Genomic DNA, 27206 nt, shown 5'->3' with positions numbered 1-27206 from the left:
TTGAGAGCACATCATATTTAGAACACAGTGCCCTTTTAAAACATATTTCTCAAGACAAAAGTTCTTATAGAATGGTGACACATGTTATATTATACGCTCTTCCAAGAGCAACTCTAATATATTAGACGCAATTGAATAACCAAGATACAATACTATCTAACATAACAACAGAGGCTGAAAAGAATCATCGAATCACAAACACTCATCAGGGGTGATCGTCAGCAACTGTATCACCTAATATGACATCAAAGACCCAAATTCAAGAACTTTTGACTGGATTTTTTGAATATTTTATGCAGTTGACGTCACAATCGGTGAAGCAACTGGCAATATAAATGAATTATTTTGAATCCTCTACTCGTTGCTGACGCTTGCCCCTGACAAGTACCAGTCAAAAACACTTTTATGTTGTTACAAATATATTATTCAATTGTGAACAAGGAATGTTACGTTAACAGCGATAAGAACACAATCACAGCGACATCAGATTCCAAACAAATGCTATGGCGATCACCACAAAGAACATGACAGGGAACAGCTTTCCCCATTTTTTAAGCTTGGCAAGCCAGTTCGTGTCTTCGGATACCTCGGAGTTGTCGACTCGTTTGCGTCTAGATTTCGAAGACTTTTCCAACGATCGTTCAAACCTCAACAGCTCTCTCTTAGATGCCTCGTCTTCCTGTAATTTTTGCTTTTCCAACTTCATTCTCTTCTCCTGGAGAAGACAAGTAATCATGGATGTTGTTATCCAAACTGAACAAAACTGGGATGACTGGTATTTAGAACCTGACCGATATCGGATTTTCGAGCCCACACCAATGAAACCTTCAACTAGCATCTTCATCGATTACCCCGGTATATTCAGCAGATATTCAAACGATATGGCATCTAGCTGAAGGCACGACACCATTGCTATGCTTCGACATCAAATATATTAGTAAAGCTGCCAGCACTTCTACTTATTCAGAGTGCTCTGGTAGGTTTTATCCACTTGTATTTGTTACTCAAGTGGATATGAATGATGTGGTTCCCAAACTGTGTGCCACCACAGATGCTCAGGTGTGTCGCCAATCTTTTGGGAATTTTGGTTAAAAGAACGGTCAAACTTCAAAATAAAGTATGTGCGACTCAAAAGTGCTATAACCGCTTCAATAGTTGACAAATAAGCACATGTGACCATGACCATGGAGCCAATCCTGGCATTGCCCAGGTAGGATAATTGCCAGGTCCCCATTGGGTTGCTATGACTCGAAGAAAGGATTTTCTCCATTTCACCCTCTTAATGAATCAACTCAAAATCAAGAAATCATTCGGCAAATCTTGTGAACATTGCGATTTATATTAGGTTGGAAATCGTTAATCCTATAGAGGCAACGAATCAAGCAATCCTGCAGTGGGAGAACAGCTTATTGATTTACGAAACGCCGTTTTTACAACACTGCTGTCATGAACAGATCGGATGAGTTTTGGCTGTCTCCTTCTAAATCTAATTCAATGATAGGTGCAAAGTAATCAAAATTTCACTGTCAATCACATCTTCATGGCTGTAAACATAGCTTGTTTCATTTTGACTGAAATTAAAAGTTGTTCATGAGAGAGACCGTGTGAAATGGGGGTATGTTTGTCAATAATGCAACCCAGTTTCAGTGGTATATCTGTTTGCATAAACAAGCACAACCGTTGCACTGAAACGTCAAAAGATTGTCTTAAGCGACTTTCTTGTTAAGTTTTTATAAATTTTCTGGTGTGCCAAAAATCGAAGAAGTTTGGGAACTACTGTTATAGAATATTCTACTTCTATTACAGTTTCGGTTAATGTGCTGATTAGTTAAACCTTCTAACTTACTTGATTGCAGTGATTAAAAGCAAAATAATTCGGTTGTATTCATTTGATAAGACAACGATTCGTTACACGTTTCGCTCAACGAAAGATGCAAGAAATTATTTATGCGTCTTGGTCTCTCGTAGGTAAAGATTATAATTAGGTCTTACGTCTTCTTTCTGTAGTAGCTTTTCTTCACAAATTTCATCACACGGGATCGAAGGTTCATCTCTGGCTTCAGGACAGCTGAATTCCTGACAAACACAAGCAATATAGACAAAACAGCAAGGGCCGTCTAAATTCTGCTTTACACCTATAATGCAGTACCAATATCGCAGAAATATATTTGTTAGTATTGAAAAGTGTAGTGGTCTTGTTTAGTCAGAAAAATTAAGTCTGACATGATCAAAATTCCTTCGAAGAAACGAGGGTAGATATTGGAGCCTTTTGGGCTCGCCTTCAAAATGAATAACCAATCTTCGTCATAATGGCATTGAACTTTCCGATTAAATCTTCTTCAACTATTGCTGTGAAATAGGATTTTCTGCAATGGTATCTATCAAAACGAAATATCGAAATAAGTTTGCGATTGACAATTGCAGGAGATGCTGTCTATTATCCTCCCCTTTTTCTAGACGTGACCACTGGATAACATAAAAACAACAGTAGCCTTCCCGTTGACTTCATATTTTTAACAGGCATTTCAGTGTACAATAAGACGTCACTTTGTGTTGCTTTACAATTAATTGAGTGCAAGCTGTAATATATTATATTTTTTGAAAAGCGGTAATTGCATTCCGTCATTTTCTTCTTGGGGGTAACGGTATGAAAAAGGTTAATAACCACTGACCTATAGAATTAATGCATATACTGTAATAGCAGGGGTGGGCAAACTACGGCCTGCAACACCATTTTGTGCGGCCCTGCTTACGTACCAAAAATCGAATTAATGCAGGGACTTGATGAAACTTTTTCCAAGTATAATTCACCATGATAATTCTAAGGCAGTGGTTCTCAAACTGGGGGGCGCAAAAGCATCTGAATGGAGGCGCGAAGCTGATCTCAACGGGAAAAGTATTTTCGTGCATCGCAATTTTACTCCAATTCCTAATTATTACTCTGTCTTTAGTCTGAATTTCACATTTAAAACAGCCGCAACCTTCCATGCCATCAAACTATCCGTAGGTTTGCTATAGCATGCTGGTTGTGTCCTGTGATATGATGATAAGGGGGGCACATTATCTTCCCCCATCATAATGGGGGGGGGGGGGGGGGCGTGTCTTAAAAAGTTTAATTAAAAAGTTAAATTTTTTTATGTTTCATTTCTGGCGCGACAGCCTGATCTCAAGGCCCACGCAGTTTGAAAGGTTTCAACTGCTGAACATCACAGAACTCCTAAACGAGATTTAAATAATTTGGATCACGGTTGTGATTTCTAATCGGCCACACCAGTTTTAATTATTTCAGTGATGTGCTTATAAGAAATGATTTGCGCGTGTTGTAGGTAGATTCATACTCTGTATGCGTAGAATTAGGATGGTTATATTTTATCTACACATGGTAGAATCTAACATGGTTATGATGCCGTCAGCATTGTCTGTCCTGTGGAATTAGTAAATCTATGAACAGATCGCTGCTCGCAGATTTAAATTTCAATCCTGTTCTAAGAACCGGGACAACCTACTTCCATCTCTAAAGTTTTGACAAATTGGTTACCGAGGTTGACCAGCTGCCTATGAAATCTCGCCACTGTTTCTGATGCGTAGACGATATCATCAAAGTCAAAGCAATATTAGTTTTGTTTTAAACAAGCATATATATTATCTCCGTGGCGTCACTATATAATCAAATACCAATATTGCTTTTGGTTTATAATCCTAATTTTATATCGTGCGGCCCGCGAATGGATTCAGATTATGAATGCGGCCCGCGAGATCAAAAGTTTGCCCCCCCCTGCTGTATAGGATTATAGTTTCGGTACCATTTTCGGTGCCATTTGGCTATATCGTAGCATACGGAACTGGTAGTACAAAGCTTTCATTGAGGTGATATAGAACGGGCATTATATTCTTTGGTAGTATCATAAAAGGCCTAATGTCATATCTTATTGCAGGTTGCACCATGAAACTTTGATGAAAAATGGCTGAAAACTGAATAAGGTTGGGAAGCACGGCTCTAGTAGCACATGCACACGCACAGTGTGTCTAAATACGGGGAAATGCCCTATTTTACCTTTTTCTTCCTCTTGCACTTGCACCTCACAATCACTTTCTTATGACACTCCTCCACACATTTCCCTTTGTGACACGGTTTACCGCAAGGATGCCCGCATTGCAATGGCTTTTGGCACTGGTTTCCGCAAGATAACATAACTTCTTTCGAAACGGCCGAAGTGAAATCGCTGAGAATGAATTTATGGTTAAGGACAGCCGACCAGGGGGCAAAGTAGTCAGCATTCCCACTCGATGAATTGCCCGAAAGGCTCCGACGCGAATTATGGGTCAAGCTTTTTCCATACTCTTGCAGAACGAAAGCGAATAAGGTATGCTTAGGACTATAGTCATTTACATGGTGTGTTAGGAGGGCCTGTGACCAAGCTAGCATAGCACTATGTACTAGGGCTCTTCAAAAATGACTTTTTTTCTCAAATCGCACTAGCTATTTGATAAAATTGTTAGGTTACCTAATTTAAGCCTACACACCAAATTTGGTTCAATTCCAACCAGTAGCCGCATTGCTACAGGAGAAGAAAGTTTCTATTTATTATATAAAAATAAATACCAAAAAATTTAAAAATTTTCTGTTCACCCCATGAAAGTGATAGGTTGTCTATAGAAACGATGTTCACCAAATTTGGTTGAATTCCAACCAGTACAAGCGGAGTTATTGTTGTCGAAAAATTTGGATTTGAATAAAATAGTATTTACGGTGGGCACCACTATAATAAATAATTAAAGAATGGTCACTGTAAATACTATTTTATTCATAATCCAAATTTTTTGACGGCAATAACTCCGCTTCCACTAGTTGGAATTGAACCAAATTTGGTGAACATCGTTTCTATAGACAACCTATCACTTTCATGGGGTGAACAGAAAATTTTTAAATTTTTTGGTATTTATTTTTATATAATAAATAGAAACTTTCTACTCCAGTAGCTATGAGGCTACTGGTTGGAATTGAACCAAATTTGGTGTGTAGGCTTAAATTAGGTAACCTAACAATTTTATCAAGTAGCCAGTGCGATTTGAGAAAAAAAGTCCTTTTTGAAGATCCCTACTGTATACTGCACTAGGCCTTTATAAGCAATAAACCTTCGAAATAAAAGCAACAATATCAATCTCTACTAATTAAGTGGGAGAATTAAGCAGTTTTAAAAAGTAGAATTGGTCGAATGGTCGCAAGGTTTTACCAGTAAATCGAGGGTGGCTACTTCAGGAGTTGTAAGATCCATCCTCGGGAATAACGCAAAATGACAGGAAATGTTTGTAGACATTGATCAAGTATTTAGTTGTCCTGATACGAGACGTGAATTATCTAGTTGTCTAATTAGACTAATTGGAGTGAAATGCAGGTAATCTAATTCTAATCTAGTTTGTGATATGTTTCAATGCTTTGATTTTAATTTTAATTCAATATCTGGTCTTCCGGACAATGCTACTGGGAATTGGGTCGGTGAACAGACATTTGCCAATCTCATGCTTATGGTAATGAAGTTGGATTGATTTTTGCTACATTTCTTTATACTTTGGAATTCAATTCAATTTCCAAGTTCTTGCAAATTCAGTAATTCTATACTCTAATCTAATTTTTTTTTAAAACTTAATTTTAATCTAGATTCAAAAAGGTGTAAAGTTTCCAGTTGCACCACTGTCTCCAGGTTTTTTTCCCGCGGTTCTTAATAATTTCACTCATAAAAGTGTTGAAAACTTAGCTCAAAACTACTTTTCAATTGTGAGAGTGAGTACTTTTCAGAAAAATAGGTTAAGTAGAAGTTGTAGTAATCTTACCAACAGAGAAATTTCAGTTCCATAATTCCGCAATGGCACTGTACACGCAGCGGTTTCTTGCATCGTTTGCAAGGTCCCGCGTGGCAACCTGAAGAGCATTCGTGAGGACAACCGTCTGGCCGTGGTTTCAGGCAGGGCTTGTCACAGTCCATGCAGGGTGTGACGTCCTAAAAAAACCATAACACGAACAAAAAACTAGAACAGAATCAGATCTCAGGGTATTGTACCAAAGCTCATTCGCTTTTCTACTGGATGGAATTGAGCTAAATTTGGTGTGCAGCAATTTAAACAGCTTGACAATTTTATCGAATCACCAGAAAAAATGCCTATTTGGTGCAAAAAAAGAACTCACCAAATTAGGATGTTCCGTGTTATCGGCGACATGACATTGCTTTTCACATTTGTGAATCTCACAACCAAGTGTTTGATTACACGGCCGACCGCACGAATAGCTTTTCGCTTGCGAACAGGGCAACGTGGCTTCCTCGTGAACTCCGAAGCATTTGACCGACACTCCGTGCCTGCATGGCGGGCAGGGCTGCGATTGCACGATAAAATTCGGCTTGCGAGACAGTTCCCATGGTCCGGCAGCTTTCACCTGGGATAAAAGCAATGGTCAGATGTTGGTACGCAGAGATCGACAACTGGAAATTTCATCTTTTCAATATTGGATTCGAATTAGAATTATAGTAGCACAGATTTTCCAAATTACATCAAAATTATAATTAGAGCTACATAGCTTTTCCAAATTAGATTCTAATTAGAATGATAGCTACACAGTTTTTCCAAATTACACTAGAATTATGATTACAGCTACATAGGTTTTCCGAATTCGATTGGAATTAGAATTACAGCTACACAGCTTTTCCAAATTAGATTAAAATTAGGCTTATAGCTACACAATTTTTCTAAATCAGATTACAATTCGAATTAAGGCTACAAAGTTTTTCCAAACTATATCAGAGTTAGAATTATAGCTACACAGCTTTTCCAAATTAGATTGGAATCAGAATTACCGAATTTGCAAAAACTTAAGAATTGAATTCAAACTCCCAACAGCAAGAAATACAACAAAAATAAAGTTGGGTTAATATCAAATCCAGAGGTAGTCAAAGTAGTCAAGAAAGCTACTCAAGTTGAAGTAGAGACGAAAAAATCTACTCAAGTACGAGTAGAAGTACTTCTTCAATAAGCCACCTAAAACTCCTTGAAGTAGAATTGACTGACTTCAAATCTACTCAAGTAAGCAGTTTTGAAAACAGTCTTAATTCGTTCGTATGGACTGTCAAAAGCTGCGAATTGATCTATGATGCAGGTGCAGAGAGCTTGATTCGCATTGATGCATCCTTGGAGGTATCAATTTTTGACAGAATAAGCATTGTTTCGCATCATGGGATGCAAATTATAGTATTGATATGAGCATGCGATACTAATCCTTCGTTTACTAGAAGACCCCGTTTTTAGAGAATATCGTGGCATGGCGACCTACCCCATATGATAAGGTCCCAATTTTAGGCGAAGAGCAATATGTAGAAGTTGTATCGGATACGGTTTCATCACTTTGCGCGATTGGTCTACGTTAATAACAAATATTGTGGATCGTAAAAGTTATATTTAGTGTAGCTTTATTTTCGGAGAATAGAGGCATTGCTAGATTTGCTTTTATGCTTCAACATGTATGTTCTGCAGGCAAAAGAACTGAAAGTAATTAGAACTTAAAATATTATACTCGCAATTGAAAGTAAAATACAAATACCACTTCTAAAAAGAGGAAAATTAATATCATGTCATTTGTCCATAAAGCTTAAAAGGTGCTCTGCTAGAACAGATGTAATGTTAAAAAAAGCTGGATTTTCCAGATTAGCAAGACACGTCATGGGCTGCTAGATTACGATATGATAGGTAATTGCTAGATTGCGGAACAGTAGTTTCAAGCGATATAGTGGGCCATATTCACAGTGATGAAATATTTGATATGGGCGACAATGCGGTGTGAGAGGAACCAAGCAATCCGATACCTAAATTATATTCACTGATACTTTCGTGAAAACATATATGTCACTCCAACACTACTATGCGTGAAGCGCAACAGAATTTCTGGGATTTACTTGACTTTTATGAATATTAAATGATGGTACTCCGTGAAAACAGCCCCAAAATTCCTCAGGAAAACTACTTGAGTACTTCCAACAATTAGAAGTACTTCGTTACTGACCACCTCTGAATCAGAATTGATTCTAGAATGGCAAGTGTCTGTACAGCAAGCTTGGTTCGTTTCGCACAATACAGTTCTCCTGTAGCATTTCCAGGAAAACCAAAAGTGAGATTAGAATGAAAATTGGAGCGCAGAAACAATACACAAATTAAATCCAAATTAGATTACTATCATTTTGTTCCCATTAGACTACTAGAATTCTCTAATGCAAGCCTGGTTGTGTGGGAAATCCTCACTGCCGAGGACTAGGACTACACAACCAAAAATATCAAACCTAATTCATTCGAGGCTGACTCACCATTAGTCACCTTCAATTTACCACATTCAGTTAAAAGAATATTGTGTGCTTTTATAAAAACCAGCAAGGCCCATTTTTGAATAAAACATTCACTGTTGTTCCATATTGTCGAATGGCTTTCTCGGAGGCCGGCAGAGGTGGTCAGTCACAGAGTAGGCTACTTCTAGCTTTCCGAGTACTCAAGTAGGTTTTGGCTACTAGCTCTACATGTTTTTGGAATACTTCCAACAGTGTTGGGATGACCAAGTCACTACCATAGTCGACTTTTTCACATGACCTGACTCGAGTCGAAATGTGGAATGACTCGACATGACTTGTGACTCGGAGGTAGTGACTCGATCCCAACACCGATTTCTACTTTTTAAGCCTTTTAGGCAAAAGTAGCCTACTTATTTTTTACACACTTTCACAAGTAGAAAGTAGCTAGGGCATATGTTTGCATCAATGTTATGTGTGAAAGCCTCATAAGAACCGTGTGAAATAGCCATCCAGAGTGACTCCGGAATACATTTTCAAGCACACGCATGAATGACACTGCGGTTTTCAGTGAAACACTCTGCAGTGTTTTGATAGCAGCGATCGCATAAGTTGAGCAAATGTGGTCACTCGTGTCTTGTTCGAAAGATGTATCTCTGTTGCCGGGAACAGCACATAGTTATTCGCACTAGGTATATGTTATGGACTCCATAAGGAAGCAACCAAACCCTGTACATTTATACAACAAGGTTATCTCGTCTTCTTGACTATATACACGTTCGGCTGACATATTCTCATCTCGCTTCGTGGCGTGGTTGGTTAGGCGCTGACATTCTGAATCCAACGATATATTATTTGTTGGTTTTGCGTCCCATTGAGGTCGTGTTTTTCAGTTTTGAAAAGTAATCAGTGCCAATCGGTTAAAGAAGCTTATGAATACATGGGAAATTTACGGCATTACTTCTACCTGAGTAGCAATGCTGGATACTTACACTACCTCTGCGTACTACACGGATTCAACAGAGTCGGCATTGGTACAAAGTAAAGTTTATGCAATATACCTTCGCTTCCACTAACACTTCGTCGTGACATTTTTCCTTGCATTGATGTCCGCAGTCCAACGCCAAGTTACAAATCTAAAAAAATAATCACGTTTCAAAACGACCTCAGAGTAAATCACTTCAGTGCTCGATTTTACCTACCGTATCCTTTTTAATGACTAGGGCTGAACAGTATGATTTGAATATAAGAACCTGAGTCGAGTATTAAATCTAAGGATTCGAGTTGAGTAGGAGAGATGTTTGAGGAGTACTGAAATGATACGCTTTTTGCCAATAAGAGTTGATTTATTAATAACAGTTATAGCTTCAATACATTCTCTTCCACTGCGGTAGTCTTGGATCCGCGATTGGTGGTATCGCAGCGTATGGAGCATGCAGCACAAAGTTATACACGTTACTGGAAATGACATTTCTGTCTTGATCAACCCACAGAACAGTCACCGAGCGCAATGAAATAGGTATGGTCGGAATAATAACGGACTAATATGATGTCATATAGAACTGGCATTATATTCTTTGTGGTACATATTCGAACTTTCCACATATTTCATTTAATGTTACACGAATCACGAAGACTAATACTTGATTCAGAATCGAATAACTCAGCTCCTCGCTCTTGCCAAACCCTACTAATGAGACATGTCGAATGGAATTCAATGACTAACATAACAGTCACAGCAAAATGAGAACAGCTAGGAATTCAAATCCCTCTTCCTGGAAGAGACCATTCAAGAAATGTTCTATCATACAATAATTACATGCCATTTGACAGACATGTGAAACGTTACTGTTCTAACCCACAGGTCACACTTGTCTGTAATTGCAGACTACCAAATAATAGAGGCTGTATTTCAGTGGATATGCAACTTCAAGACACTTGGTTTTTAGAACTAGCAGATATACAGTAGGCAACTGAACCATACATTGAAATGGCCCACTGTTTGATACTAGCTATTCCAAGTTGGTACTCGAGGTGCGCTGATTGACATATTGGGCCAAATCCGCATCAAAAGTACAAGAAATTTTTCAACTATCTCTATTTTAGGGTCTATGTTGACAGCGACCACGAGTATGGGTACGGGCATAGCATGTTAGACAGACCTGTGCAACCTACCTATCTAGTTATATAAAAAATAATTTGTTTTAGTAGTTCTAGTTCTAGTTGCGGATTTTCTAAAGCGTGTAGTTCTAGTTCTAATCGAGCATTTAATACACAAATTATTTGCCAAACACCTAGAAAACATGTGTTGCTGTTTGCTGTGAATCATGATACCGGTGTTCTGTTGTGCGATGTTCTTGCAGCCATTGCTAGCTCACGGTCAGCACTACTAACAGTGGCGTAGCCAGGGGTGGGTTTGGAGATGGAAACCCGTGACGCCGATCCAATTCCGACAAAATGGAAATCAAAGAGTTGCTTCAGAAGAATTTAGTTAGTTGTATTTTAGTCAGGTGCATTATTTAAAGGTTGTTAATTCTAGTTCTAGTTCAGTATTTTGAAAATCCAGTAGTTTGTAAAAGTCCTGTGTTCGAGCCATTTCTAGATCGTAAAATGTTACATTTTGGCATTAGAATCATGAAAAAATCGAAAAAACTGTCCCTACACCGCTTTTGAGTCAGAGACTCCTTGCACACACAAAAACGATGCAACTTCGACACAACTAAATCCCACGTGAGGTTCTACGTACTTGCGTGCAAGGAGGGCATTTTCCAAAATGGCATTTATGAGGTTGACGTTTTGGATGATGGCACGAGGACATCGCGGCGCACAACTTATTGCAGCTGAAAAACAATAAAATGCTTAGTAACTAACTATACGACTGACGGCCGAGTACTCAAATATGAATAAAGTATTAAGTCTAATAATACAAGCCAAAAGAGTTACTTTAGCAATAAGAAATTATAGTTTTGGTACTATTTTACACCGTGGAAGTCTAAAAGCCTAGATTTGTGCTATCGCGGCATACAAAACTCGTAGTACAAAGCTGCATACGTTAGTGGAAATGATATATATGTGAAGTCGTGATCAACTCACAGCAGGGCTGTTCAAAAAAAAATTCCTGAATATTGCTGGCTACGCGTTAAAAAACGACACACATCAAATTTGAATTCATTCCAACTGGTAATCGTGAATTTTGTACAGTTTAAAAATTTTGAATTTATTCAAAAATGCAAAAAATCATTTGTTTCAAATTTTTCCGTCAACCCCATGAAATTGCTGTGCTGTCTTCAAAAACGATGCAAAACAAATTTGACTCAATTTCAACCCGTAGAAGCGGAGTTATTTGAGTTTTTCGATGATAATTCTGGGATTATCCTTGATCGGTGGATTTTGGCCAGTCTTAGATACAACTATTAGTTCATTTCAATATCAATATACTATTTCCTTGTATATTGAAGTTCTTTACCTCCAAGAAGCTCTACAAATATGAATACTATTAATCAATTGACGAATTATAACGATGCATTACCGCGGAGGCTTTGAAGTCTTCTCTTTACCGCACGGCACCAGCAAGGTAGCGCTCCCGCAATTGCAGGACAAAGCGGACTCCAGATTGCAAGGGAAGCACCGTCCTCGGTGGCACATGAGCTGACATTTGTGCTGCTTGCAAGGCAGAGTCTTGCGGCAGACTTGATCGCAGCTGGGACACTCTCCGTTACAACACTGCAGAAAAGGAAAGGGTGAGCTTTTCATGCAAACTTGGACAACTAAATGCTTTAGAGCCGGTTATCCAATTCTTATCGAATTTGTCAAATGTTTTTTAATCTGATTTCTGGTTTCCTGAAGATGCTGCAGGAGATCTGTATCTTTCGAAACATGCAAAGCTTTGGTGTACAGACATTTGCTATTCTCATGTTTATGAGGATCAACTCTAATTTGTTACTTGCAATGAACTTGATTTGCATTGTTTTGTTTGTAATTCGTTATTTAATTCAATTTTAAGTTTTTGCGGATGCCTTCATTCAAAATTCTACTCTAATTTGGAGAAAATCTGCGTAGCCATAATTCTAATTCACATACAATTTGATAAACAACTGTGTAGCTATAATTCTAATTCCAATCTAATTTGTAAAAAATCTGTGTAGATTAGTCTAATTCACATCTAATTTACAAGAAAAGCTGTTGAGCTACGATTCTTATTCATATGTATTTTTGAAAAACAATTGCGTAGCTATAATTCTAATTCAAATCCAATTTGAAAAAAATCAAACTGTGTAGATATAATTTTAATTCTAATATAATTTGTAAAGAAATGTGCAGGAATAATTCTAATTCATATATGATTTGGAAAAAAACTGTAGAGCTATAATGCTAATTCCCATGTAATTTGAAAAAAAATGTAGCTATAATTTTAATTATGATCTAATATGGAAAAACCTATAGCTATAACTTTAATTTACCTCCAAGTTTTTTTAAAAAAATGCATACCATAGCTGTAATTATAATTCAAATTTAATTTGGAAAAAAACTGCAGCTATAGGCCTAAATCTAATTCAAAACCAATATGAAAAAATTAAAATGTGTAGCTTTAATTTTAATTACCGTAAGATATAATATGGAAGAACCTGTAGTAATAACTTTAATTCGCATCTAAGTTTTTTTTAATGCATACCTGTAATTCTAATTCAAATTTAATTTGGAAAAACAAGTGTAGCTATAATTCTGATTCCAATCTGATTTGAAATAGCGAGTAAAACTTTCTAGTTTTCTAATCACAATAGACTGCCTTACCACTCTTTTGCATTGATGAATTCCGCAGTCACGAAACTTTTGACACTTGATGTTACAGGTGAACAATTTTGAACATGGTAGCTCTTTTTGCCTTTTCCCGCATCGGCACTTTTTCACCACAAGGCTCACACACTGGAAGAGAGACTCTATTACTAGGGCTGGACACATCGATTCGAGGCTACTCTAATCTGAATCGAGTATTAATTCTGGTGAAACGATTCCAAGTAGTGAGAGATGAGTTCTTCTAGTGTTGAAATTATAGGGTAGTTGCCACTAAGAGTTGATCTAATAACGAAAATTATAGCTTCAATGCTACTTTCAACCGTGACCGCATGGGAATCTGTAATGGTCGTGTCACAGAATAGATTACCAACCTACGGATAGATAAGTAACTTCCAGTGGGTAAGCATTGGACAAGCAGTATCTTCCAGACATGGGGTAATCGCGATTAGTAATCGTAATCGATTACGACGATTACAGCATTTTCAAGTAATCGTAATCGCAATCGATTACATTCGAAAAAATTCCGAAGTAATCGTAATCGTAATCGACTACTTCGCATATTTAATCGATTTCTTTGTGAAAGAACGATGACTTTTTATTTGTACGACGACTGTGACATAAACTGAACATTCGTTAACAAGCACGAGATAATATACCAGTTATTGAGTCACAAACGTCTGATTTTCAAATGCCATTGCTCATTATTACGTCAGAAGTAGCCTATTAGCTTTGCTAGTCTTTGCGTAAGAAGTATCCACATTCCACACTTATAGTAAATAGATATTCGATGTACATTAGTGTGATTGTCAAACACCCACCGTTCAGTATATCGGGTTATCAATACATTTCAGACGCCATTACCTCGCAGCAGGATAATCAATCACCTCTCTGCCTAGTTTACAATAGCAACATTTATATTGATGTTTGGTTATGCTTAGTTAAACGCAATTTGACCGTTGCTGCTTGGCGAGCAGTAGGCCTATGTGCTGGTACGAACGTACACCAGACAAAGGTTTGAAATTTTGTACTCGTCAAATAAAATATTACGGTTTCCACAACGAAGCATTAAAAATCAACAGCTGCTGATATATATATTATAACCGCGCCGTTTTTGCCGTTTCTCGTGATGGCAGCTTGCATTACATTATCTGTATTAAGTTGAAGGCAGAATTTTATTTTCACCTTCTCTTATTCTCATATTATTCTACTCAAAACGGGCGTCAATTGCTATTTCACGATTCTTTACTGAAGATTTGGACCTGCCGCCATAGCCATCGGCTTATATACCATGTTAGCGTGGGTTGTAGCTAGAATCAGGATCAAAACAGCAAAATGGTCCTCCACTCCAAACGTTGGTCTTTGGCCCCAAAGGGTAGTTAATTTTTAACTTGAAGATTTAATTTCGTCAATACCATTGGTAATTTCATTATATTGCATTTTTAATCCTATTTCAGCCCCCCGATGGTCAGACTTACCTGAAGAGCAGGGGGCGCGTAATCCATAATTATAACATCTGGTATCTTGCAATAATTACTGTAGTGCATGTTGTTAATTCGTGACCCCCGGTCTGTTATATAGTCAAAAGATATTGTAGTGGCCCAAACTTAGCAGACTGAAAGAAAAACTTCCGTGAGACGCACACACAAATTGTCATGTCTAATGCTCTGTGGGTGCCTGCGTGGCATTTGCATCGTGGGCTCAGATTGGAAGGACCGGACTGTTAGTCTAGCCCACCCAGCGCGGCTATTGACAATGGACACATACCCCAAATTTCGGCCAACGTCTTTCTTTGATAGCACACTTCGTAGAGTCGCATGTTGGCCGAAACTGCATATGTCTTTTGGTGTTTCGAGGCGCGGTATTGACTGGCACCAAAATGCCTATTACTATGAGTTATGCGTCCTTTATTTCTTGAGGGGAGACATTTGCCTTTCGAAACCAAGCTATCTCGAGACATTTAAATGGCAAAGCTCAAAGAGAATTTTCACGTTAAAGAAATCTGTCAAGAATACTCTATAATTTATGTTGGTTCACGAAATACTTTGAGTCCCCACCCTATTGGGGAATTTGGGGTGCAGCAGTTATGGACCTGGCAAGAATGCAAATCATTGGGTGCGATAAATCGTCGTTTATAAAATGGGAAATATGTACATTATGACGTAACAAGCAAATAGCGCATCTGTCTCAAAGAAATATGTTATCTCATTAGGCCTTTTCAGCGCAATCCATGTATTGTCTTCCAATATAACTACTAAGATGCAAAATAAATGTAATCGTGAGTAATCGTGATTACTTTTCCAATGTAATCGTAATCGTAATCGACTACTTCCTGATTTTGCTGTAATCGTAATCGTAATCGCGTGATTCCGAAGTAATCGTAATCGCAATCGATTACATTCATGAAGTAATCACCCCATGTCTGGTATCTTCAACTATTGAGCAATCTAAAAATTGATATTGCTATTGCTGACAAACCGAGCGCTGGGATGTAATACAATTGGTCTTAACCGAAAGCTAGTGTGGCTCTGATTCCGAAAATATAAATTAAAATCTTGTCGGTGTAATGGAACCACACCGAAACAGCCCTTGAAGTCTGAAAATCGGCTATGTTCCAACAATGGCCATGCCGTGACACAATGTGCATAACAATGGCCTATTCCACGAGGCGATTTTTCGGAACAATGCCGATTTTTAGATTTTGAGGGCGGTTTTGAGGTAGTTCCATTACCTAGACAAAATTTTAATTTGTATTGTCCGAATCAGTGAGACACTAGCTTTCGATTAAGACCAGTTTTATTAATTTTCAGCGCTCTAGTCGCCAGCTTTTGCACTAATTCTCATCTACTTTGGAAAAGCTAAAAATGTTCAAGTTTGCCAGCTCTGGTTCAAAAGCCCTCAAGTCAAACTATTAGTATATGCAAACTTACTTGATTGCAGCTCCCATAATGACACCGTCTCGAACACTTGTGTCCTTTGCTACAGCCCAAACTTCTTCCACAAGTGTCGTTACAAGTCGGCACGTCCTCCGAACATGGCAAATTGACTTTTTGAGAAGCGCCGCACGGACAGGTCCTCAAGCCTGATTTCGGGCACTCGCCACACGACCCTCGATGACAGATCTATGTCGGGAAATGATACGGATGAAAATTAAAAAAAATATAATTCTCATACACTTAGAGGTAGTCAAAGTATTCTTTGTTCGTACTCAAGTAGAAGAAGCGACATGTTTGTAATGACTCTAGTCACGATATTTTGGTGGTTTCGACTACGTAAAATGAATCGACTCGCCTTGTACTGGGATCAATGTGCATGACTCGAACCAAGTCATGACTCGAGACTAGGACGGCCAAGACAGACATTTCATTGTAACTTCAAAGAATAGCGAAGTCTCCACATGACTGGTATTTCGTCTATCAGTCCTGATACTTGGAAAATAGGGCCAGAGACTGTTAAGACTGAGGAAAATTACGATAGAATGAATGCGAGCCATTCGATATCACTCGAGCAGATTTGAAGAAAGTGGGTTACACGGGATTGCACCGAAAACTGAACAGTGAACACAATGAATTGGACTTAACACTATGACTTCGAATCGAACGTCACTAGCTGATTGGACTCGGACTTGACTCGGTGCCAAAATGAAAATGACTCGACTTGACTCGAGTCAAAACTATACAAGTGAGATTAACTTTTGACCCGGAACCCTGCGACTCGGTTACAACCCTAAGAAGTGGTAACAAAGACATTTCCAAAGTAGACCTATTTCAGGAGCGGAAAATCAACAGTCTGGAAAGGTTTTGAGTATTGGTAAGATTAGAATGAGGGTTTATACACCCATGTTATGGATGACTGACACAAAAAAGTGGAGGAAGCACAAAACAGGAAATATCGGCCAGGTGTTAATGACCATAGTAGCCGGAACACCAACAATACCAAAACAACCAAACAGACTTAAACCGCAAAATAATTCTAGTTGTCACATCAAATTTGAAAAAGGACTGTACAGCTAGAAGTTTAATTTCAACCTAATTTCAGACAAAGCTGTGCAGGTATAATTCTGATTCCAATCTAATTTGGAAAAAAATGCAGCTATCATTCCAATTAGAATGTAATTTGAAAAAAAAACTGCAGCTATAATTCTAATTTGAATATAATTTGAAAAAAAAACTGCATATAAAATTCTAATTCCAATGTAATTTGGAAAAACTGTAGCTATAATTCTAATTCGAATCAAATTTGAAAAAAAAAACTGCATATAAAATGCTAATTCCAATGTAATTTGAAAAAAAGCTGCAGCTAAAATTTTAATTCTAATGTAATTTGAAAAAGATCAAAATTATCTTTCTGCAACCGACCAACGTCTGCACGTACCTTTGCACATTTGTGTATACCGCAAGGTAGCTTTTTACCGCACTCTTCCTCGCATTGCCAATCGAAAACGCCGCACGCCTTTTCTGCTTCATGTTTTCCACAAACGCAAGATTTCGGGAGTGTGCGTGGACACATTGGACACGGCCCTTCGTGACATGATTTCTACATAACAGGATCATATATTGAATCAATTCATAAAAAGATGCCAAGATGAGAGCCCGACAGATTATCTGCTCGCCGATCATATCGAGTGAATATCACACTTTGAAAGAAATATTGGTGTCGGCAATTAGTTTTAGTAAAATATATCTGCAATTTTTGTGACGTCACAACATAATCTTCTACTGCTAGACTGGGAATATCAGTACAGATGTCGCCATGCTGTAAACAAAATATAACAAAATGTAGTTCCAGCCTGCAGAATTTGGATTTGACAAGAGAAATAGTGCTCTGACATGTGAAACACCAAACCTCAAAAGTGTGATGCCTCTTTTCTGATGGAATGCCCGTTTTAGAAAGTAGTAAGTCTGTCCTACATGCCGCGTCAATTTTGAAGGATTATGTGCAACTCATCTGTGAGAAATTTCAAAATTCATTTTTTCAGAGGTTTGCTGTGAACTACTGTAACTCAGACCATGGCATACCTTGCCCAAACAAAAATTAGCAAAATATAGATCTGGATGTTGGCTTTTCACAAAAACATGAGTGAGTAATTTGTGACAAAAATTGAGTACACCTTTTCGTTCTTTGATAAAGCGATATGACGAAATTTTAAAATGGAAAACACATTTTCGCAGTAAAAGAAAATACGGTACTATCGGTATGCCCAGTGAAATTTTGCAATTTTTACTTGTTTTTTTTTGGCGAAATAAGGCCATGATGTAATAACAGGGGTACTATGTTAATATTTCCAACCAAAAAATAATATTTTGAACATTTTGATACTTTTTCAAATTTTTCAGAAGCTAGTCCGTTTTAAAAGCCAGACGCAACATCTTTTGAATATCGGCAGAATAGATCGGGGGATATCAGTCGGGCTCCAGCAAAAAAGGTCTAACGTTGCAAGAGTGCTTTCCACACTTCAATTTCTTCCCGCATTTCCCCCCACAGGACCACAACGCAGACCCGCAACGTTTGGCTGCATTTTTGGTCCTTTCGCAGAAGCACGACGTCATCACCATCTTGGGACAAGGAGGACAGGGACCTGAAAATAAATAATAATAAATAAAAAATATATTATCATTGGTAATCAATTGTGAAATGTATATGCTCAAACAGACTTAGAAGTAAAATCATGAATTTCTATAAGGCTACAAGTAGAATTATTGATTTGAAGTAAGTAAATATGTTATTATTCTAGGCCCTCTTTTGCCATAAAATACGAAAATTTTCATGTGAAAGTGGAAGCAGTCTAGTTACTGTTTTAGACCAAGACCAACTCCAGTGCCCCAGAAAAGTAGAAGTATTTCGTTACTTATCATAGGGTTACTTTTTTTTGTGGCTCAAATTACGGACACTCTTTGTCGCCTGCTAGCTGGTTTTAAAATGAGGTATTAACGCATTGCCTGTCAATATGACGTCACATTACCAAAGCTTTGCCTATCGGCTTATAAGGGAGTGGAACAGGAGGGGCCACAAATTGCGCCATCTCTAATGCGACCTCTGTTTTCTGTGAAATGTCCCATGGCCCAGCTCAAAATTTAATAAGCTGATTACTAAAAATGGTCGGCACCTTTGCCCAGACTTACTCGCGGCCTATTTTGGAAGCTGATTACGTTCAACATCTTCCCGACCCCAAAATAGAAGCAAACGACCGGGGCCATAATGACTCGAGTCATCAGCGATTTACTGTTGACTTGAGCCAATCTGTGTATCGACTCGACTTGGATTTTCGAAACTCAAGACGGCCAAGAGTAACATTTCATTGTAATTTTGAAGAATAGTGAGGTAACCACACTATTGCGATTTCGTCTATTAGTACTGGTACATGAAAATACGACCAGAAACTGTTGAAAGAGAGGAAAATTAGTAGGCCTATATTATAAGCCAACGATTTGATATCACTAAACAGAGTCATAAAAACTGGGTTTAACAAAGATTTTAACTGGAAACTGAGCAGTCAACACAAATGACTTGGACTCGGACTGGGCTCTGTGGTGAATTGGAAATGACTCGACTTGACTGGAGTCAAAATTATAAAAGTGAGATTGACTTGTGACTCAGAGCCTTTCAAGTTGGTTACAATCCTGCAAACGACCACCAGATTTAGAACCACCGTCCTTGACTAAAGCATCCAAACTTCCTGAACTGACACTAGGGATATACCGTTGTCTTATAATTGCAATTACAATTAAATTATTTCAGTAAATGATGGTTATTTCTATTTATTTTTTATTGCGTTTCTGGGGAGGGCGGTGGACCCCATATTAAATTCAATATATGTGACACAAAATCGCACACGGCACAAAGAAAAATTTCAAGTAACAAACATCTGCTTAAAAATAATATTGTTTGTGTTGATTTTCGGGAAAATATTCAGCCTAATTCAAGCCTTCAAATTTTCAGACATTCAGGCATATTTTAGAGTTCCTCCCATACGCAGTTTGAACAGTAAACTTCCGGACATCTCCGGGAAATTCCAGACGTATGGCAACCCTACTTATCATCACTGCTTGAGTAACATCAGTGACTATTTTGACCACACCATGCCAAGACTTGGAAAACTAGCTCATTCTAACTTGCTGTACAGACATTTTCCATTCTCCTGCTCATTAGAATGAAGTCACATTTGATATGAAGCGAACTTGATTGTTGTTGTTTGTCTTTCGAATTCGGAAATTGAATTCAATTTCCAAGCTTGTGTGAATTCAGAGATTCTCATTCTAATCTAATTTGGCAAAAAAACTGCGAGGGTCCAGCTATAATTCTAATCTAATTTGAAACAGCTGAAAACTGTCTAGTCATCCAAATCTGCACTCAACTTACCAGGATGACACAGCAGCATGCAACGGTGACCGCAATTTGGTCGCAGCATCCTTTCGCATTTCTGGCCGCAGGAATGCGGGGCAAGCCAAGGGTCCGATATCGGATTTTCCTGCTTCCCGCAGAAGCAGAGATACTTGAACGGCACGTTTTTCCGATCGAATGCAAACCTGTCATGATAATATGCATTGGTGGTCAAAAAGTAACCAAAGCTTGCCTACAGCGATTACTAGGAAGGAATCACTATGTAAGTACCGGCCTTGAGCAGAGGAAGGAAAGTACTGTTGCAAGTGAAAAGCGTGGAAAAGCAAATAGACCTAGGTAACTAGAAAATTTTCCACTAGTCCAAATTACATCAGAATTACCATCTGCTGAATTCGCAAAAACTTTGAAATTGAATAAAATTCCTAATTAGAGACAAAACTCGAGTTCAGTTCATACCAAACCAGAAACCAGAAATTCTAGTAGAATTAATATGAGTATATGGACCTATTTCAAAAATTAGATTACCGACATTTCGCTCTAATTATCCTAATTGAACATCTTGAATCATATATCCCGTGCCTGATATCACTATTCCTCACTAGCTGACACGGTTTAGGCAATGGCAACAGCATTCTATCAAGTAAGAATCAGCCGATATAAATGTGTAATGGCCTTGACGTGCAATGGGCCAGACACTACCAAGATCGAGATGCTTAGAAAACATATTGGGCTTCACTGCATTACCAAGCGTTGCCAGGTGATAGTCAGTCAGCTAATATAATAATAAGAAAGTGCTCGAGTAATTAGTTTGACAAAGTAGATTTGTTCAAGGGGTCGCATATATTTAGCAGATAATTCTATGTGACTACTTTCGATGTTGCGAGATGTATATTCGTGAATAATACAAATTGACTGTTGACTCTACAAATTGTTACAATCTTGCAAAATCAAAATATAGGTAGGCTACTGTGATATGGGTCTATTTCACGCAGTTCATATGACAAAAAAACTGATGCAAACTTATCCCAAAACTAACGTCTACTTATCAAAATCTAAATTATCAAAATTACCGCAAGCAGTTTCGCCTAAAAAATGTTGATGTAAAACCGGAAGTACTTCATTAATATGAAGTAAGTATTGCAAGTAACCTAAACCTACTCGAGGACTCGGAAAACTGGAAGTTCTTCATTACTGAACACCACTGGTTTCTGTCATAAATATGGTGCAATTCCAAATATTGAAGACCATTCTGCACCTTCAAGTAACAGAAACAAGACATGGCTACGCAAGGTGGACTAGTGGATTGGAAGACAATATTATACTCATTGACCAGTATTATATGGAATAATCAATATCTTATTGCGGTTTGATCTAGAGACGTTGCATAGTCGCTGTATCAACAAAGTTTTCAAAGCTGATTTCAAAGTTGCTTATTTTTGGTATATATGCATGGAAAAACATGAACACATAAAATAAACGCAATGTTGGTATCTTAAGTCACTGCAGAAAAACGATAAAATGATCCGGCCACGGGTAATTATATTAGTTGGGGTTCAATTTGCCAGAAGTGGCGTAAATTAAACATATCAACTCTCGTTCAACAGGTCTTGCGACTCTGTTCGCCAGAAGAATTGTCACACGAATTGGATGAGATCCACTTGATTCTCTCAAAAAATGGCTATCCCGAGCATATATTAAAATGCTCCATCACTAGGGTGTTAAAACAATCGGATCTAAATCTGAAATATGGACCGAAAAAATGCCCGGCATTTTTACACCTACCTTGGCTGAGTAACATGTCTAACTGCTTCGAAAAACTTATCAAATCGGCTGTTCACCGCTGTTATTTCAGCGTTAACACGCATGTGGTGTATACAACGAAACCGTTGTCGCCAAACTCTCGAAAAGATGTACTTCCTGCCTCTAATGCAAGTAATGTTGTCTACCACTACAAATGCCACAGTGATAGTAGGTATGTAGGACTTACATCTCAAAAACTGTTTGAGCTTATAAAGCAGCATATTCCCAAATTGATTTGCTGCAATACATGCAAAAATGCACGCATGGAGCTCGCGCGCCAATGCAAGTTAGCTTCCAAAATAGATTGATATGACGATTACCAAGCATAACCTCACCTGTGCACAACACTATAATCACAATATATTATATGTTCACTGTCTTTGCGCGAGGCAGATCTTTGTTTTATTTTAAAGTGTTGGAGTCTACCATAATTCAACTGATCAAACCTATCTTATGGAGACAAAAAGATTTTCTCAATAACTTACAAATTTCTCATTTTCTCATTAGTTTGTTTTGTTTCATGTTTGTAACTGTTCATTTAGAAATTGCGCCGCTACTATGGTACTATATACTTCAAAGTTTGTTATTGTTACCATTGTTACAATGCCGAATCTTATGGTCTGTTATTTTGATTGTTGTGTGATACTTTGACTTAATTGGTTCTGCTTTCAACTCTTATGAGGCACCCGAAAAGTCTTCGAGTTAATAAACATTCTACTACAATGGATGTTGTATTGAAAGCTAAATCTGAAACATGTATACCACCATTTAAGGAAGCAGTAACCAAGGATTCTAACATACAGAAATAAATAGGCGAATATCACATTAACTTTCGTTAGCGGCAGGGCCAGTTCGTCTGAAGAAATAGAATCTGCATCACTTCAATTGCGAAGTGTTTATGATCAGAAATTACGATCTTACCGGCATTTCGGACAATTCCAAGGTATATCTCTGTCAGGAAATAAATCGTCAGACAGCACGCCTCTGCTGACAATGCCGTCGCGAACCCATTGTTGGATGCAGGTGAGATGGAACGTGTCAAAGCAACTGCAGCAAGTCCATATCTACAAAGTCAACAAATTGTCGTGAGATACCACACTTGTAAAAACCACTGGATTTTCAAAATACGCAACTAGAACTAGAAACAGAACTACCCACTTTTTAAATTACAACTAGAACTAACAAGGTTCCTTTAAAGATCTGCAACTAATTTACTAGATTCAATTCCGAAGGAACTTATTAATTTGTATTTTATCAGAATCGTATCAGGTTTCGACCCCAAACCCAACCCATGGCTACGTCAACTGCTAGTAGTGATGTTTTCTAGTTGTTCGGCATCTAATTATTTTTAATGCGCAACTAGAACCAGGGTTGTAATGACTCGAGTCACGATTTTCAGATGACTCGACTTGACTCGAGTCATTTTATCAATATTCGGAAATGACTCGATCCGAACCAAGTCAGACTCGAACCAAGTCAGATGACTCGAGACTCAGACGGCCAAGACCGCCATTTCATAGTAATTTCAAAGAATAGTAAACCAACGACACTATTAAGATTTGGTCTATTGGCGAGGTAAAACGAGGAAAATTAGTATAATATAAATGCGAAGCATTCGATATCATTATAAAAAGTGGGCTAAACAAGACTTTTCGAGTTCTGGAAAATCAGCAGTCAACACAATGACTTGGACTCCAACTCGAGTCATGTTACCATGACTCAGACTCGACCCCCTGCTCGCTGACTTTTGACTAGGACTCGACGTTGAAGTTATAACGACTCGACTTGAATCGAATCAAAACTATAAAAGAGAGATTGACTTATGACTCACACACAGCCTTGTGACTTGGTTAGAGCCCTGCCCTGACTAGAACTAGAAATGCTCACTTTTCAAAATCCGTAACTAGAACAAGAGCTGCTCAGAAAACCCGTGGATAGTTGATCGTCAACTAGCTACATTAGTAGTTTGTAGAAGTCTGACCATAGGCAGTGAGCAACAGCAAAAAATTTATTACTGTACCTTATTCTCTCGCTTCACACTAGAGATGCAGATTAAGCATGTTAACGAATGCTGTTGAATTCTCTCTTGTATGTATTGGTCACTCAGTTGATCTGATTTGGGGCTGTTTTGTAGAGTATCTGAATACAGCAATGGTTAATAATGAGAATGTATTGGATGCTTACAAAAATATAACGTCTGATGAATAAAATATCTCGGTGTCAAGTATGAAGGAAGCTTTCAGGTAATAGGGATTGACTCACCGCCGTAATCTTTGAATATTCTTTGCAAAACAGCCATCTTCTGTTCCTTGCCCACATTGTCATCATCATCTGATGAATCAGACATAACATCCATGTCCGTGTTTCTACTTTGGTGGCTACCCAATCGATTTACAGTAGCCTAATACTAGCTGCAGCAGACTCGATGATCACTTTGTCGCAGCTGACTGTAAGCTGTAATGACGTAACAATAATATTCACATATAACAAACTACCAATATGCATTGTAGATTCTGACAATTCTATCGTGAGCTCGGAACTGTATTTTGTGTACTGCATCCATTCAATATCAATCATTTTGCGTCACATAGAATTCGAATTCCATACTTCAATTTTTCGTTCTGATGTTCTATTATTCTCCCTCTCTCTGTTACTGAATGGATATGGTATGTAATTCAACAGAAGCAACTGACATGTGTACACTTTTATTTTAGGCCTGTGCATGTTTTTAAATTATAACCTATGAAAATTCTGGAATTCAAATTCAACCAGATTTACAGGTCAAAAATATGTGATCGGTAATCATCTGAGCGCTGGCGGCCACACCTCAAAATTCAATATAACCAGTTTCATGCGAAAGCTATTTCTTTACTGATTCCGAATATACAATTTTATATGGTTTGGGGCACTGGAACCCTAAATATACGATCTCAAAGATGAAAATTCCCATTGTTTTAGGCAATCGCAAATCACCAATGTGGGAGTGACTCCGCGAGCTCATTGTGTCACCACAAATAATCTACTTGGACGTTGGACTCGGACATTGACATAGGCCTACATAGGAACTATCCTGCAAGCCTGTTTGGAATCGGTGTCCTGTGCTCACACTACGTTTTATTTTTTTATTTTTTTTATCTAATTACTTTAACTTGAAAAATCATCGCTGCTCACCTGATATATCAGGCAAAAAGGCCAGCGACCTAATGAAATTTGAAAAGTTACGGTCATATCACATGGACGGCCCACATCAACTCACGAAGAGCATCTCTATACATTCTACACTAATACCATCGCAATTTACAACGTAGCTACGTTGCTACGTTGTAAATTGCTATGGCAGCTATGCTAATACACTCTGCAGTGCGAGCTGAACTTTTGACATACCTGTTCCCGTTCGTTTTATTAATCGTGCATACTGTTAATAAGTGCAACACAGCGACTATTGACTAACACGACTTGCATATTACGATTAAATTAATTGCAATCATATCACTTTTCACTTAGCTCACAAATCTCATACTTTGGTTCACCTTCACATCAGAGATGAGCATGGATTAGGATTAGGTTTTGAAAAAACAGGATTTGTGAAATTTTGTCGGATTTGGATTGGATTTGGATTAGACATTTTTTTAAGAACGGATTAGGATTTGGATTGGATTTAACTATTTTCTGGGAGATTGAAATGTCGTGTGGCGAATGGCAACAAACTTTATTCGGATCAGTTATTAATGTACATATGTTACTAAGTTATCTTGAAACAAGTGAATCGTCGGTTGTGAAAGAAAATTTTCGAATCCCTCCATCGTATAAATTAGTATTTTTTCTGAATTTCCAGTTGGAATCGGATTAGGATTGGACATGGACTTGAATATGAAAAAGTTATGGATTAGGATTTGGATTTGGATTTGGATTTGAAGGTTCGGATTTGGATTGGATTGGGACATAGAAATTTCAAATCCGCTCATCTCTGCTAGTCTGCTTCACATCACAACGCGGAACAGGAAGTAATACAACGCAACTATATTGAGCCATATAATCAGCCAGACAGCATTGCTGCGTCCCAATGCCAATCTCCATAACAATGAAAAAATCGAGGCTAATTGTGGGGGTTCCAGGGCCGCGAGCGAAATAAAATTTATATTTTCGTCATCAGTGCAGAGTCAGCTTTCGATTGATACCAGTTTTACCAAATTTAATGCTCGGCAAGCCGATCAAAAATGACCGTCAAATAGCCTGTAGCCAAATGGAAGTTGTGACGTGATACAATTTCACTGAGGCATGAGATTTGCTTGTATCGACACCATATAGGATTTAACGCAGAGCGAACGTTTGTAGTTGTATAATTGTATATCTGACTCCAAGATATATTATTGACTCCCAGAAGGTTGCGTTTACAATTCGCTGCGTGTTTCTTCTTCCGTTCGACAGACCGGCGTAACCACGGCGTACGACCTGGTTGGCTGACGTACCACGAAGCCTGTCTATTGCACACGTATTCGATGGATCACACTGACGAATATATTTTGTTTCCGTCTCCCCGGCTTGTAACTTTATTGAATATCACGTACGGTTCAAAATGCAATATATTTTTCTCGCAATTAGCGAAGCACTTATAATTGTCTATCGACTTCCGAACTAGCGACATACTCATGAATGTATATCGACCTCCGAACCAGCTAATACTCATGAATGTATATCAACTTCCGAACCAGCTAATAATCACCAATGCATGCATCAATGTCTACGTGGTATTACACACGTATATCTCGAAATGAACCCAACGTCGTACGATTTCATAATTCTTATCTATCATTCAGACGACAAATAAACGACTCACACATGTCTTATCGGGTCTCAGTTCAGGGAATCACGTAAGGTTTACCAACTCCCCATTGACTATTATTAAGATGGCATTATACCAATATATTTCGTTAAAAGTTCCCCCTTCCTAGC

General features: G+C 38.1%; 1 protein-coding gene across 1 annotated transcript; it reads right to left on the bottom strand.

Annotated features, from left to right (window-relative positions):
• Positions 1 to 25514, bottom strand: LOC145457002 (NF-X1-type zinc finger protein NFXL1-like). The gene is made up of 16 exons (XM_080335151.1): positions 24516 to 25514; positions 24274 to 24392; positions 23175 to 23317; positions 20472 to 20638; positions 18545 to 18690; positions 17487 to 17648; positions 16043 to 16234; positions 13113 to 13244; positions 11851 to 12044; positions 11068 to 11161; positions 9383 to 9457; positions 6185 to 6430; positions 5833 to 5999; positions 4055 to 4223; positions 1993 to 2076; positions 1 to 715 (listed from the first exon to the last, which is right to left on the bottom strand). Exons 1-16 carry the CDS (start codon positions 24607 to 24609, stop codon positions 473 to 475), a joined length of 2427 nt encoding a protein of 808 aa, XP_080191277.1. The 5' UTR covers positions 24610 to 25514; the 3' UTR covers positions 1 to 472.
• Positions 25515 to 27206: the final 1692 nt, after the last annotated feature.

The sequence above is a fragment of the Botryllus schlosseri genome, chromosome 15 (genome assembly GCF_051294905.1).
Source record: "Botryllus schlosseri isolate E-star chromosome 15, Bs_hap1, whole genome shotgun sequence".
Lineage (NCBI taxonomy): Eukaryota > Metazoa > Chordata > Ascidiacea > Stolidobranchia > Styelidae > Botryllus > Botryllus schlosseri.
Note: the sequence above shows the minus strand (reverse complement) of the source record. Positions and strands in the feature narration are given on the sequence as shown.